The following is a 16888-nucleotide window of genomic DNA, read 5'->3' as shown; positions in this document are numbered from 1 at the left end:
CTAAATAACAAAGTAAACCCAGCCCATCCCAGGGCTCTGGCTACAGTTCTGACAATCAATAAGCAAACATCTACTTGTCGAAAAGCCAGAAAAAAGAAATTATTTTAAAAGTTCCTTTTGTAGGTTCCCCTTCCTACCTCTAGTACATTCCCCAACTTCTGCAGGAAGACGTAGATCAGCTGGAGAGGGAAGTCTGAGATCGATGCATTCGGAAACTCTTGTATTAGAGATTTGAAATTAAATATTGCTCATTTAGGAAATGAGACTATGACAGAACAACCAGAAACTTTGCAACTTACTTAGTTAGGTGTCCAAAGAGGACTTTCATGGTGTCACGATTTGGTGGAGGGAGTTTTTGTACAAGAGACTTTATAGCTTCAATTCTTGTGTTATTGTCTTGCTTTTCTGAAAAAAAAAAAAAAAAGAAATTAAAAAGGAAGGTAAGAAAAGAATGAGATTTCTTAGGTGCATGAGGGAATTTTCTTAGGAGAATTCTGGACTAAGTCTGAGCAACTTAAAGTTCTAATTAGCAGCCAAAGGGAATAGGTATACTTGAAATCAGTATCATGAAGTTTCTTTATTTTGACTCTGAATTAGATCATGGGAAAATGAAAGCAGCAACAATGTGGCTCTGACACGATCTTCTTATTAAGATCAGGTATTACATCAGTTTTCATAAATGCTTTACTATTTTACAAGCTGTGGCAGGGTAAATAATGGCCTTCCAAAGATGTCCATGTCCTAATCTCTGGAACCTGTGAATGTTACCTTCCATGGAAAAAGGGACTTTGCAAATGTGATTAAATTAGGGATTCTGAGATGGGGAGATTATTCTGGATTATCTGGGAGGCCCAATGTAATCACAAAGGTGGCTAGAAGGGAAGCAGGAGGGTCAGAGTCGGAGAGAGAGGGGATATAAGCATGAAAACGAAAGGAGATTTGGCTATGTGATAAAGGACGATGGACCAAGGAGTAAAGACAGCCTCTAAAAACCAGAAAAGCTGAGGAAAGAGAGCCTCCAGAAGGCACACAGGCCTGCCAGCACCTTGATTTTTGCCCAGTGAAACTGACTTCACACTTCTGTCCTTTAGGAACATAAGATAATAAATTCTTATGGTTTGAAGCCACTGAGTTTGTGACAATTTGTTACAGTAACAATATAAAATAAACACACAAGGACATACATTCTGATTCAATTACCAATATTCTATTATTTTGCTTGATTTTGTGGAGAAGTAAAGAATATTTAAAATTAGTTCTATGTTATCTTTTCTCCCTAATACATTTTGCTTTTGCTGTAAAACAAAAAAGTGCAAATAAACTTGAAAGCATAATACTTATTCATATACATTTTGTTTTATTTTTTAATTTGTATTTTTTATTGATTTTTAATTTTTTGGTCATATGCATTTAAAAAAATAGGAAGTTGTTCAAAACTACTACCACATTGGTTGTTTTCCTTCATTTTGTTTCTTTTTGCCTTTCTGGGCATGGGTGGCATAAGAAGAACTGAGTTACTTAGTACACTAGAGAACTTATCTTACCATAGTTTTAACCGGGGCCCAGAATTATAATTACTTCTCAAACTTAAACTCTTTAGATACACTAACTCAGGTGTCTTTCCTTTCCCTACTTTAACTTCTAGCACAGAGCTCCTGATGATTCTAAAGAGGCCACTGCTGGAAAAGATGATAGATAAGGGAATAATATGTAAGGCACCCACCCACGCAATATCCATTTTCTTCTTCTTTAGCTAGACAATCCTGCTGTTGAAGGGATGGCCATAATCTTCATCCTAGCTTCCTTGCTTGGCAGCTGGAATGACCGTATGACAGAGTCCAGCCAATGAGACGGCAAAGTGTTATGTGGGACTTCCGGGGATGCTGTGTGCAGGAGGCTAATTTATCTTTGTGGTCCTTTGGCCTTTTTGCTCCTCAGAATGTAGATGGCATGGTTGTGCCATGAGATGACCTTGAGAACTGAGGCTATGCAGAGTGGGACACATAGTATAAAGAGCTTCCCTGAATCTGTGGAGCAGTCAGACCAGTACTGCACTGTTGGTCTCTGAGTTTCTTTTACATAATAAGTCCTTGTGTACTGAAGCCTTTGAAGGTGGGTCTCTGATACTAAACCAAATGTACTTCCTAATACAGTGTGCTTCCAAAAGCCCAGTTCATAATCACCTGTTATTAGGTATATAAACTTTATACAGTGGGGCAAGAAAGTGTTACTGTAGAAACTGGCAGGGTGTTTTGTTTTCCTTTTTTTTAAAATACACTCTTGCAAAAGAAACTTTTTATAAGGAATTACAGGAAAATATCCTGCAGAAGATAGTATTTGGCTAAAGTAGGGTGGGGGCAGTCTTCCTAGTAGAACTCCGCTTGGAAGCGTTTCTTCTTCTTCTTCCTGAAACCACAGAGGTCTATAAATAATGCCTCCCACAGTCTGAGCTTTCAAAACTGCACTTACTCTTAGAAGAGTTCCAGCATAGTATGGATTGGACAACTGCAAATGAAAGAGACAAAGGGGAGAGAAAAAGAGAGAGAAAAACAGAAAAGCTAGTTGCAACATCACAGCAGACAGCAGATCTAATCTTTCTGCCAAAGGGTAGAAAGCCACCTTGTAGCTTAATGATGGTAAGACAATGTGATGCTTCACAGCACCAGCTGGAGCCTATAGGATATGAGAAACTCAGAAAAAGAAGGAAAACAAGTCAATAAAGATGAGAGTAAAATTGGTACAGTATGTTCAGGACAGAGCACTTAGGGATACTTGGATACCTTGTATCTAGCCATCTGAAGCTAATGCAACACACCAATGATCATATACATAAGCATGTACATATACATACATTTATATATTTATGAGGTGGGTACATTCTGCATAGTTTGGCATGATGCTAGTAGTTTAATTTACCTAAGGATCTGCTGAACTACTTGATTCAAGCAATTAAGATGAAATTAGGAGAGGTGAGGAAGGGAGAGGAGGGAAAGGAAGGAGAGGACACCTTTCTAATGTCACTGAAGTCTCTGGCCATGGTTATGATTAGGTCAATGTCAGAGTCTCCAAAAAAGGGATCTGTTGACATTGAGGACTATAGGAGTAGTGGCCATAATCTAAGCCTGACAGACAATAAATGGAGAGTGGTCTAAATGGCTATATCCAGCAAACCTCAGTTTTAGGGAAATATGCCCCAGTCAGGGTAGGTTTAAGAAAGGCTGGCGGGCTTCCCTGGTGGCGCAGTGGTTGAGAATCCTCCTGCCGATGCAGGGGACACGGGTTCGTGTCCCATTCCGGAAGGATCCCACATGCTGCGGAGCGGCTGGGCCCATGAGCCATGGCCGCTGAGCCTGCACGTCTGGAGCCTGTGCTCCGCAAAAAAAAAAAAAAAAAAGAAAGGCTGGCGTTGCTTAATTGGAAATACTTGAATGTGCAAGGTCTCTGCCATGGCGCCTGGGCAGGAATTAAAACTTTAGTTTGTCTGTTTAACCACTAGGTAAAAGAATTATGACCTTCCCTAGACAAAGTCCCTCTTCTATGTTCCATTGCACTTAGGACATTCTATGTAGATAACATTCTGCATGATATTTTCATGGCTTGAATGCCTTTCAATTTTTCCTATTAAACTGAGAATTTTCCCATAAACTGAGGCAGCTCTTATACTGGTATATAGTGGGTTAAATGAATAAAGAAAGAATTAGTGAACAAAGGAAAGACATGAGCACAGATTGGAACAGACAGACCTTGGTTTGAATTCTGTAACAGCTTTTTATTAGCTGTGTGGTCTTGGACAAGTTTCTTATTTTCTTTGAAAAATGTTTGAGGCCAATCTTATGGATTGAACAAGATAGTATGTAATGAACCTAACAATGACTAGTAAAAAGTAGGTACTCCATAAATGTTCACCCCCCCCCCACCTTTTTTGAGGCCCATGCTGGGTACGGTTCACCTTTTATCTTCAGCAATGAGCATACTACCTGGTTTCAGTGAGCATTCAAAATCTGGTTTCTAATACTTGAACTGAGTTGGTGCCAGTTGGTGATGATACACTTGCTATGGTAGCCTGACATTGTACAACACACTAAATAACTTGTGGCGGGCAGAGAGACTGATGATCTGATTGATGGGCAGCTCAGTTCCATGCAAGAATTCTTATAAAAGTACATGGTGGTTCCCATATCTGCTTCTAAGAAACATCCTACACGAAGAATACTTATAGAAACATTTTTCTCTCTTCCTCTGCTTTCACACATAATTGAGGAACTGGAATGGATGGTGGTATATACATATTTGTGGCTGAGTTACACTTAAGTAGTGGAGAGGGTACTGGACAATGGCTTAGAGAGGGCTGAAATATTATCAAGGAGGAGCAATTTATTGTTTTTACAACATAATCAGAACAAAATCTTTGAAAAGGTTATAGGAAAGCAGTGGTTTCCCCTTCAAATCAACTCCATACCCACTCTTCCATAGCTTGTAAAATCAGGAAATAACACAAACACTTCTAAGTAGAGGAACATCTAAAAATATAATTGGATACATTAAAATCAAAATGACACCTTTTCTGATCTGGTTTATTGATGTGTCATATTAGGAGCTGGAATCAGCATACACAATACAGCAGTGGTTAATGAGCTAAGATTCAGACACAGTTTACTAAAGATGTGTCACCTGTCTTCAACGGATTCAGTGAGCATCTGAAAGACAGCATTTTCTATTAATGTTTCTCCTTCAGCATATGGTTTCTCAATCTTGTGAAGTATTGAGAGTTTTGAGATATCTCTGACTCTTTTACATTATGTCTAAAAGGGGGGAAATGAACCTTTTCTACATGGAGAATTAGAGAACCTCTTAGGTAAACTGTATAATAAGAGACTTATACAAAATCTTGCCAGTAATTAAAAAAAACTCCATGACTCTTTCCTTTTTCACTCACATTTGCTCCTACCTTCATTCCCTTATGATTTATTTTTGTATCTACTCTATGTTCTCTAATACATCCATTTTAGTTCCCACCCAGATCCCAAAAGCCTCTCCAATCTCTGAGCTGTGAACCCACATTGCATACAAAATCTTTCTGTAGTGCTTCATTCTTGCTACCCAATAGTAGCAAAAATGTCTATGTAAAAATATGCATAGTGTACATGTACATATTGAAATAGTAAACTTTTTTACTCATGCCTATTCCTCACTCACCTGGCCCCATATTCTCAAACTACAACAAACTCATTTGTAAATGAACTTCAAAAACAACTCCAGGCTAGTTAGAGAAGTAACAGCTCCTACACGATGTGAAATAGCCTTTAATGTTATGGTAAGGATGTGGCTTTATAGTTTTCCCCTGATTCATGGTTTTGAGGACACATTTTTAAAAATATGGTTTATGATGCATTTGCATTTATCTGCATGAAATGTTGCTACTAAAACAAGGACATTTACAACCGAATGCCTTTTTTTGCAGAGATAAGAGAAAGTTATACAACGACGGAAAGAGTTCTGTGCAGTGCAAAACCCTGGACCTGATGACCCCTGGGCACTTTTCCGGCCTTATCATCTATGCATTTATTATTCTTAACTTATTTATAGTCACATGTTAAATCATATTTCAAAATTAATTCTGCTTTGTTATGTAGGTTCATCCAGGGGAAGAAAAGACCAGATTCTCCCAGTAACAAATGTATCAGTAGTACTATTCTTTCTATTTGTCTGTAATTCTTAAAGGACAACTGTACCCCTTTGTTTTGAGGAGGTCAGCAATATCACAGCTGTTCTGCTTCTGAAAGTTACTCTGGAATGTATAGTGCATCCTGTATGAAAAAAATGGCAGTCACTTATACGTCAGGGCTATGTTTGGAAGAAAGCAGTTTAGTTTCTATTCACTTTCTATTCTTTGTATCATCACCATTTCTGAATTCAGTTAGAGACTGTCCCGGCTTATAGGAGGAATGATTATCTTCTGAGAACATTTTATTTTTTTAGCGTACCATACAACTGGATGCAAATCTTTAAGGACATGATTTTTAATTATAAAATTTGAATTGGGTGTTGAGGAATCATCCAAGGCATGACAACAATCGCTTGATAACTTTCTTTAAATAATTTACGTTGACTTCAGGGAGGAACACTGGGGGGAGGGGAGCAAATTCAAGACTTACAAATGGATACAAATAGAGGCTTTAAATCCCTGTTATAAACTAAGAGAAGTGGTATATCATGAAGGAGTCTGAAAGAACTAAGTTAGAATTCTTGCTCTGCATTTAAGATTTGGGACAAGTTGCTTGAATTTTGATGACTCCAGTTCCTTATTTAAACACACACACACACAACCCATTTGTAGAATTAAATGTTTCAGTGTACATAAATGCCCATATTATAAGTGCTTATTGAATGTAAGTACCCTTCCCATTAAAATCTTTCTTTTGAATCTTCCTATCTGCCCTGACCCATGATTGTTCATAGTTCAAGGCCATTTCCCAAATCATATGAAGCCATAAATACTTAGAATGCTGTCCATTATGAAAGAGTGTTTGGTTCTAATTCATAAGTAGACATAGTGTATTATAAATAGACGTGCCATGCTGCATAGCACAGGGAGATCACCTCTGTGCTTTGTGACCACCTAGAGGGGTGGGATAGGGAGGGTGGGAGAGAGGGTGATGCAAGAGGGAAGAGATATGGGAACATATGTATATGTATAACTGATTCAGTTTGTTGTAAAGGAAAAACTAACATACTATTGTAAAACAATTATACTCCAATAAAGATGTTAAAAATAAATAAATAAATAAATAAATAAATAAATAAATAAATAAATAGACGTGCCATTGCATCATAATAAGGAAGAACAATGGACTTCAGGCAAAACTGGAGTTGGCAGTTTGCAATTTTTCAAGATTCTGCTCCCCTCTCCCCCTCCAAACTTAACAGCCATTTTTTATATTTAGTTAAAAGGAAGACACATTCTTAATGTCTGCAGTTACCTGGTAAGTTTGATTTTAGAATCTGATAATCTATGTCAAGGCAGTTCAACTTGAGAACACAGGGCAAGAAAGATGCAGCAAGAACTGAATCTACTTTCTCTAGTAGGGATCACCTGCGTATTAGATCTAATCCCCTCACTGGTACACCAGATTTCTGTTGTATTCTTTGTTTCTACTTCCAGGAGATATTAATGTGCTGTCTGATTTTTGAACAATTTTTCCCTTTTAGGAAGAATTTTTAAAATAACTCTCCATAGCTAATAAATGTCAGTAACAAAAATTCTCTGGCCAACTGATTGACGTAAGTCCATGGATTCCTTAACCTGTAAGGAAAGTTTCAGCATCCTGGCCAGTTTAGAATCATTTCCAGAGGCCAATTCTGGTCCTTGTGCTGGAGGAGCTAGGCCATCTACAGCATGCTGTTAGGGGCAAACTTAGTTTTTTTAAGGCCAACTTCTGTTTCTTTTCACCTCTACTCCTAGTCTCTGGCAATACCAACTAGAAAATTATTGAAAAGAAAAAAATACCTTTTTGTTAAATGATTTTTAGAGTATTAAACATATATATGTACACACAGTTGAAGAAAAGAATGTTTATTAAGACCAACGTGCAGCGTGTGGCAAACACAAAGTTGATCCCTATCTACTGTCATTTTACAGCCTAGAGGGGCGGATAAGATACAAAATATGTCCTAGAGATGTTTAAACTTAAGACATATTATTATATAGTTATCAGTGGAGTTTGTATCTTTCTTTTGACTGAAGGAATCCTCTACGATAATTGTTAAACTCAAAATGCTTCTTGGGTGTTAGTTCATTATATGAAAAAATTCAAAATAATTGAGAAATGCAATTAATACCAAGTCACAAATGTAAAATTTTTTCTAATCTATTTCTGAAGGTCTTTGAATCATTATTCTTAACTTCTTTGTACGTCCCCAAATACATTCAAGAAAGTAATTTAATCACCTTTTCTTTCTCATGTAACTGTATCTATGTTATCCCAGGGACTTCTGGTGTATTGACCTCACACTGAGGGCAAGTTTGGAAAATGTATTCAAGTTTTAGGCTCTAAGTAACTTTTAATAACTTGTATTATTGCTTTTGTGCAATCAATGTGGGGATGATAACATTTTCTAAAATTCACCAACCTGGAACTGTCTCTTAAAACAAATTTCCTCAGTTTTGCAGCAATGCTGCCCTTTGTCTGAATCAAAGAGTAAGGTAGTGGCAGCAATTTTCACAGGAAAAGCATGATCGTAGTATCCTCCCTAAAATTTCTTGTTTTCAAAGTAATTTTCCAAGTGTCATGGTGACCAAGTACATTTCTGTAACTTACAAATGATACTAATTCATCCTCAGGTGAGAGTGTGTGCTGAGAAAATAAAGCTCACTAGTTTATTTAGTTCTCCTCTGAGAATTTTCTTTAAACTATATTTATCCGTGCATATCTGGTTTTACAAGCCTTTAAAAAAAAACAGGCTTCTCGTTTTGAGACATTTGACATCTTTCTAACCATAAACCAGTAATTCTTTGCAAATACTCAAGTAGCTATTTACATTAAGCATTACCTTTGTACATTTTCATGAGGGTGGCAATCCTACGAATACCTTTCTAGATTTAAAGTTTTAATGTGTCTACCTCTTTCCACTGGTAGACAAATTAAATTTATAGGGGATTTAAAAAACCACACTTGAAAACAACTAGGATCTGTCACACAATTAAGAAAAATGTGAACGAAGAAATATTTTCCCCTTTCTTCTGGGTTAAAAATATTTTTTGAAGAAGCATATTCAACTTTATCCATAACTATTCATTTGGAACAAAACACCTCTCAAGAGGAGACAGTGGTTAGTATGAGGTGAACTGTTTCTCCAGCCAGTTCATTCGACATGGCTGCACAGTGACATTGAGAGCAGGGGAGAGTTAATAGCACAAGCATCAAACTCCTTTAAGAAAGGGGAAATAAAATAATTGTATGATTCAGCTTTTTTTTTTTTTTTTTTAATTGTGAGAGTATTGTAAAAGAAGAAAAACAGGCAACATGTGGTAACTTTAGTCAGCATTTCTGAACTGGGAATGATAAACACCTCTGCCTGGCTCTGGCATTTATCAGGACTGAGATATTATTACCACATAGAGTCACAGCATGGTTACTGTTATCATCGGAAAAAAGAGCCAGCTAATCTTAATGGTTTGTAAAGCCGTTACCTGCACTGGTCTGACATTTATCATGATCATTTTACCACATGGGTCCTACATAGCAAAGGTCTTTTATCTGGAAGGGACATCACTATGAATTATTATTTGCAGCTAGGTAGAAAATTGTATGTTGTAGATACCTTTTCTCATTATAAATCACATAGTCACATTTCACCATTTCCCCCAGAAAGTTGCTGAGCCCAGGTTTTTTGCCACAGCTTGCTTTCCTCTCCCTCTCTCTCTTTCTTTATGGTTTCTTGAAATTATTAGCCACTTTTTTCATTAACATCCTTAACATAATCTTTGAAGAGTCACATACATATGGACATACTTTCAGTAGAGTTCGGGGACTTTCCTCTACATCCTATAAAGGGACTGCACAGTCCTTTAGAAACTGAAGTTGATAAACTGTCCACTTTTTTTAATGCTTACTCTCTCTTCTGTCTTGGGGACCGGAGTTTTCTCTGTTCTTGACCTTGTCAATAGAATATTTACCAGTAGATTAGACGAAATTTCTGATGCTTGATTTGAAATACTCAAAACACGTATGCCATTTGTTGCCTGAAATCCTTTGCTTGGAAATGTGTTCTCATAAGGAGTACGATGTAGTTTACTTTGTTCAATTGTGAGTTTTTCCAGATTCTCTTCCAGTAAGTTACAATGAAGTAGAAGGTTCTGCCAACAAATTTGTTTAAAAAGGAGCTTAGGTTCTATCCCTAACTATCTATGTCCTAAATGACATACATTAATATATATAGAAGAAATAAGGATATTAAAAAGTACGATGTTTTGGAACCATGGGACCAAGACAGTAAAGTGAAATGCATTAATTTGACCATGGAAAGTTACAATGAAAAGCCCAAATTGTTTACCATGGGGAAGAAATGAACAAATACTCTTTTTAAAAGATTGAGACAACTAATCTTCTGAAGGAGATATTTACATATTTTCTTCTTTCTCAAGTGTTCCATTAGGAATAAACAAACCAGAAATTCTGCACTTTTATAATGAAGAGGGAGGAGAATTCTTTGCCATCTTTGCATTTAAGAAGAAATGTGCAAGAAGAATGTGACAATTTAAGCAAATCAAGATTGTTTCAAATGGATCACAAACAGGACTTGGTGGGTTATTTTATACTAGCATGTGAAGCAGACAGTAAATTTGAAAGGAGGATTTTCTCAATGGTCTAGTTCTGATGTGTTTTCCTATCTCTTTGTGTGTTTAAAAGAGGTTTGGATGTGGTGTTGAATATTGCTTCGACTTTTTTGCAAATGAGTTCTGGAGAAATATCCACACATGAAGGAAAGCTGATGTGCTGTAATGCTGACAGCAGCTGGGGGGATATGAATGAAGAAACCAGATTCCCAAGCCTGGATTTAGCAAAAATAAACACCTATCATTCCATTAAAAAATTGTGCCATTTAAAATGTTTATGGGCATTAATAGCAGACCCCTCTCCCTTTGAAAAAGCCAATATTTTTCTCAAGTAATTCCATTCTTTGAGGGGGAGATAAAAACTTGAATTTGATATGCAGTATTTTGCAATAATCTACAGTAGTTTGCCAGTCTTCCTACATTTGATTCCACATTAATTTTTGTATTATTACAAATTTCCTCCAAAGGATACAATTTCTGTTTCAGAGATTTGTGAGATGAACTTGCATAAATTTGGGGGCAGGGGGTGGAGTGGAAGATGTCATTTGTGAAACCAACCTGTACTTTCACTGCTCAGAAAGAGCTGTACACACTTTGGTTAGGTCATCTAAAATTTCATTGTAAAGAGGTGGTCTATTATTCTAACACACTGCCTTACCCATCAAATGAAAGACTGCCCTGATTTCAAACAAACCGACAAATAAACAAGCAAGCCCTTTTATTCTTTTTTATTTCAGAATGACTCTTTCATTCTAGTTTAACATCATTCTGCCATTATTGTCCCCCCAAAACTGTAACCTGGGAGCATTTACAATAATTAGTGAGGGGCTTTGGTGCCTGGGTTTTTGCTCCTTTTCTGGGGTACTGGGTGAATTGTTGAGTGCTAATGAAATTCGGAGACTTCTAGCAGTGGTTGAACCAGGCATGGTGTGGGCAGACGCGTTGAGCTTCCCACTGTGCTGCAGTACAAGCCTCCCCGCTGTTATGTTTACCATAGTTTTAATGTCTGTGAAAAAAATTCCTGATGCAACTGAATTATGTTATGCCCTCTTGTTTATCTAACCCCACCCTACCCCCCGAATTTAGCAGATTCCTGTTGCCCCTGCCTGTGACAGAAAGCACCTTCTCAACTTGGTGGCCATCTTAGCACGTCAATTCTCGCCACCACAATCCAGCTGCTTTGCAGCCACGGCCGGAGGATCACACATGATCTATTTAGACGTTCCGGGAGGATAACACACACGCCTTGCTCTACTTATGCCACCTCATAACAGATATCCTCTTCTCTACTGCATGTGAATTTCATCAGAGGTAATGTTAAAGCACCAAATGTAATCATCCGACATTGACAATACTAGCTTAAACTGCAAACGTACTTGGTGAAATGCACTGTGTCTTTAAAGAAATCTATCAAAAGACCTCAAACTACCACTGCAAACTAAATAATGTGCTCAAAGATGAAAACAACCAATCTGTGATTTGAGTTGATTTATTCTTTGTCCTTTTCTTAAAAATGGTTATCTTGAAGAAAATGACCATTCCATTACATTGTAAATTGACAAATTCACCAAGTGTGATGTACAGTGTAGTTTTTAATGAATATTCATACAACTCTTTCAGTCCATTAACAGGACTTAAGACAATGAGGATGCAACTCATTCCCATTTAGATAGTGGGGGGAAGGGGAATGTGGAATTAATAGCATAAACAGCACTTGGAAAAGTTGAACTTTAATGTATCAAACTCCAGGTGCCAGAGTTTGAAGAAAATAACCAATAATAGCCATTTTTAACATATTTGATGGGACTGATTATGCAATGTGCAACTCTAAATGGCTTATAGCACATTGTAGCATGGTTCCATCCCATTGGCTACAGTAGGGTGCAGGCAGATGGATGGCAGTGACAGGGAGAGAAGTGCTTTTGCTTAGCCGTGCGTTAAGATGCCATCCAGAAGCTCTGTGCACTGCAGACACTTCATTAGGATGCCAGGATAATGGTAAACTACCACTCAGAGTGACACCCCATTTCCTGCTTACTGAGCGCTCCAACCTCGGCAGATGTCAACAATCTCACAGTGCTACAGAGCAGACCTAACTTTCCAGCCACTTTGACTCCAATTTTTTCCTCCTAACAGTGCCATACATTATGTGCAATATGTAATGGCAAACACCTCACTGAAAACAAAATCTGCCCAGTTCGTTATGACTGGAGTGCTTAATTTTTTTTTTCTTTTAAAAGATGAGGGACAGTGAGTTGGGTAAGAGAATATGTCCATTCACTATTTTAACCTCAAAATGTCTTGCTATGATTTTCATTTGCTAATCAGTTCAAAGTGTTAATTGTGTGGTGAACTCTGATTAATAGTAGTTAAACTCTGATCACAAGGGATCTGTTTCTTTTAATTAATGTCCGTTTCAAAGGTAAGTGATTGTGGAATTCTTTTGTTAAAGATTTTAGACTCAGTTTTGGTATGGTTCTTAGTTGTCTGGCAAGAAAAGGCTGACTTGAGCATCTGGATGATATTTCCTCTGCAAATGTATAACTTGAGGCCATTTGCACACCTCCTTACCCGCAAGTCAAGCCAATAGAAACTTTATTTTCCTACGGTGTAAAGTCCAAAATTCTTTGTATAAAGAACCAAGGTGTGGTTTAGAGAATGAAAAAAAAATCCCCCAAATGGAAAAATAACATTTTGAAATCGATCACTACAATAAATGATTGATTTACATTTTGTGATACTAAGCGTCTTCTTAGAAGCTCAAAGGGCCTTCCTTGCAAATGGCGAGACTAAAAATAAACATCCTCCTCTCAGGTCTGTTACCATTTCCAGGTAAAGATGCAAATGTAAAGAAGAAGTCATAGACAGAGGTCACACTCCAAGGGAGAATTTGAATGCAGACTTTCAATGTGATGTCCTTGATGCAAATCTTGACTTTTGGTTTAAAAATGGCATCTGGCTGGCAACACCTAACCACCTCTTGGAACTGGTCACTAAATACGCTTGAAGATAAAGAAAAAAGACTAGAATTCTTAAACAGGTACTCACAGGCAATGTGGTGACAAAAAGTTAAGAGTAATTTCCTTCAAGACAGATGGAATTTAACCGGGAAGTGCCAGCACAAGTGGGACCACTTGTGCTATTGAACTACTGAACCAGAGAGCCTGCCTTTCTCAGAGCAGATAGAAACATCCTTCTCTTTCTTTCTTCAACTGTCTGATTTCAGAATCAAAGACTCAAGGTCCGTGCCAACCAAAAACTCCCTTTCCTACTCAGCTGATAGCGTTGAGTACTGTGACTAGTATAGTTTCCTTCTTGCCTTCCTTACCTGTCCTCTGCCCTTCTAACTATGGATGAAGACTTCTCTTTTACCTGCAACAACTTAGAGATGGCAATTTCCACAAAACAACCAAGGAGATTGAGAATGGAAGGCAGAATAACAACAACAACAACAACAACAACAACAACAATAATAATAATTGAGAGTGGAAGGCAGATGATGGCGCATAGCACCATAGGAATTGTAGTCCCATATGTAAAACACAGGAGGGAGGTGGAGACTGGCAAAATTCTATTAGGAACACATTCTTGGAATTCCAATGTTGTATGTCTTTCATCTTTTAGAATGCCAGTGAGTTAAGAAACATGGTGGGAGAAATATCATCAGGATGGTAGGGCCACAAGTCAGTAAGTGTGCTAGAAAAGAATAAATATAAGAGCTGTGATTATCAATTTGTCAACTGGATGGTACTCCAGGACAAAGATTAGGCTAAAACTAAAGCAGAGGGTGAAAGGCCAAATGCAATGTGCACAGAATGTTGCATGCATTTCCACCTTTTGAGATGAGTAAACATAACAAAATTTCCAACAACGCATGACCTATGAAAAAATTCATTTTAGGTAAGAGAACAATGCTCAGAAATGCAGAACTCTCACAATGACCATGAGACAATTAGGAAACTACTTAGTATTTTCAACAGAATTTTGTATATCAAGGAGTCTAATCCAAAGGATCAGCAAGCCATAGGGAGAGAACTGGATACGATGAAAACATACTAGGATGAGATGATAAGGAGATAGATGGTGAGGAAAGACAGTGTGAAATCTCAAAATGCAAAACAAAATTAAATTTTACTTTAAAGGCCAAACTCTCATTGTAGAAAAATTAGGTCAGTGATATGGATGATAAACTAGAGAAGCTTCCCCAGAATGTGGAAACAAAGAATGATAGGAAGAAGACATGTTGGAAGTCAGAGAATTGAGAGATTATCTACAACTTGTAAGTGTACTTGAGGAAGAAACCAGAACATTTGAAAAATATTCAATAATCAAAGACAACATTAAAGAAAACGTCTGTGAGTGAAAAAAACTCCCTCTTTAAAAATGACAGCTAGGTTCTAAGGAAACATCATTGGGTAGATATATTATTTTCATATAGTCTGGCAAAACTTTGTAATGATGAAGATCAAGCACTATTCTACAATTATTAGAACAAAAATAAAACTAAGTAAGTAGTCATGCAGGCTTTCCTAAGACTTATCTCACTAAATTCTGAAGTAAAAGCAGTATCTGTTGTTCAGAGGGAAAACTGTGGTCTTCAAACTGTGTGCACACTTCAATCATCTTTTTCATGTTAGGATAACAGAAAGACATGCTCATCTATGCAAAGATTTATAATAGCACTGCTTTCTTGAAAAGTTTACTTGAAGGTTTATTATGTAAGCCCTACTGACTAATGAATCAAAATTTAGAACTCAAGAATAGAGACACTATAAATGAAACTAAGTATCTTTTTATACTTATTTGGACCCCAAACTCAGAAGGCTCCATTGAATTATTTCTCTCTGGCTTCCATTTCATTCTCAGTACCAGGAAATGATTTTCTTGGGCTCCACCCTTCATAGTTCAGGTGAAAGCTCTAATGACCATTTAAAACAGTGACTAATGCTATTCAGTTCTGGCATTTGCTAGCAAACACCATTATTAGAACATTGCACTGGAGAGTTACTAAAGTTTTCCCTTCGCAAAAATCAAAGCTTCAGAGAACAGCAGAATGTTTACTCCTGAATCTTTAGTAAACAATAGTAAGTGTATTGAAAAAACTGAATCTTTAGTAAACATCCTTTATATCTATAATAACTGTATAACCCCTGAATCTTTAGTAAACATCCTTTATATCTATAATAACTGTACTGAAAAAACTGAATCATGGGACAATTAAAGTGATAAAGACTGAACAATTAAGCAATGATAAGTATTATATATAAATTATCCTATGTTGCATATGTTTTAAAAAGTCCAGGGGAAAAAATGCAGAACAAACAGGTCAAAAGGAAATATCTACAAAATACAATGATGAAATTCAGAGTAATTTTAATTTTTTTCTTTTTACTTTTCTGTTCAAGTTAGCTTCAATAAATATTTATTATTTTTGTAATCTGTTAAAAGAGACAACTTTAAATTGTACAATTGCTTAGATACCGTATAATTGTAGCTTTGCTAAACAACTAATTAAAAAGACTGTAGAAAAATATACCAAAATATTAACCATGATAAGTTATCTTTGAATAACAGGAATATAGATCACTTTCTTCCCCACTTTAAATTCATTTTACAAATTTTCTATAAAGAGTATGTGCTATCTTGATAGCAAAAATAATTCTCTGTGTTTGGTACAGAACCTTTAGTTGTTCTAAGCCATAGAAAAATATACTATTTTCACAGATCAAACCATTTCTAGGAAAATAATATACTGGACTTTCCTCTAGGTTTTTCTGTTGCAGTTAATCTTTTATTTAGTGACTAAATTCTAGAATCAAGAAAGCAAGGTTGGAATTTGATACTTTCTTTTCATGGATGAAAATATTGGGTATAGGGTACTTGCAGGGAGAGTACAGAAAATATAAAATGCCACAGGATTATATATTTGCAACTTGAAGAAAGACCCAGGGTTATGCAGTGCAATATATGTAAATATATTCTAGTTCCACATTCTGATTTCTGATTCTTCCTCAATCAAATCTTTTCTTAGGGAGTTACATCACCTATTGGACTGAACTTCTGAAGCGTGGGAAATAAAACCTATCAACACAACACTAGTTCAAGGATGAGACTTAATGGTGATATTTCTAAGTAAAAAAAAAAAAATAGACTGCTATAGAGCTTACATTGAAACACACATTTTATTCCTATACCTATCTCTTTAAGTCATATCAATTTCTCTTCTCTTTTGGAAACTACATTCGTTAAAGCTTTCTCTACTAGTAGCAAAAAGTTGAGAAATAATGTCATATCCAGGTAATTTAAACCCTTAAACTTTACTTTTGTCTCAAATTTTCTGTACATATTAGATGCCCAATTAATACATGTTGATTAAATTATCCAGATAACTGACTTGGTTCTTCAGCTCACCTTGCATGCATAGTGAGCTGAGAAATTATTCTTCAGTTGGCATCAGTAGTTAGCTCCTAGTTTTACCAAGCAGAAACACAGGGAACCAAAAGTTAAATATTCTGAATGCAGAAGTTGTTAGACAATCAAAGATTAAATTTT

At 36.6% G+C, this 16888-nt stretch overlaps 1 protein-coding gene across 2 annotated transcripts in view; it reads right to left on the bottom strand.

The window, feature by feature from the left end:
- Nucleotides 1-16888, bottom strand: part of ARHGAP15 (Rho GTPase activating protein 15) — a 613208-nt gene that overhangs the window by 57833 nt on the left and 538487 nt on the right. For both annotated transcript variants that reach the window (XM_059053493.2, XM_067027507.1), the window contains one exon: nucleotides 300-405. In XM_059053493.2, coding sequence (XP_058909476.1) covers nucleotides 300-405 — 106 coding nt within the window. The remainder of the gene's footprint in view (nucleotides 1-299; nucleotides 406-16888) is intronic.

Source organism: Kogia breviceps, chromosome 2 (genome assembly GCF_026419965.1).
Source record: "Kogia breviceps isolate mKogBre1 chromosome 2, mKogBre1 haplotype 1, whole genome shotgun sequence".
Taxonomy (NCBI): domain Eukaryota; kingdom Metazoa; phylum Chordata; class Mammalia; order Artiodactyla; family Physeteridae; genus Kogia; species Kogia breviceps.
The sequence above is the reverse complement of the archived record's forward strand: the minus strand, read 5'-3'. Positions and strand labels throughout refer to the sequence as shown.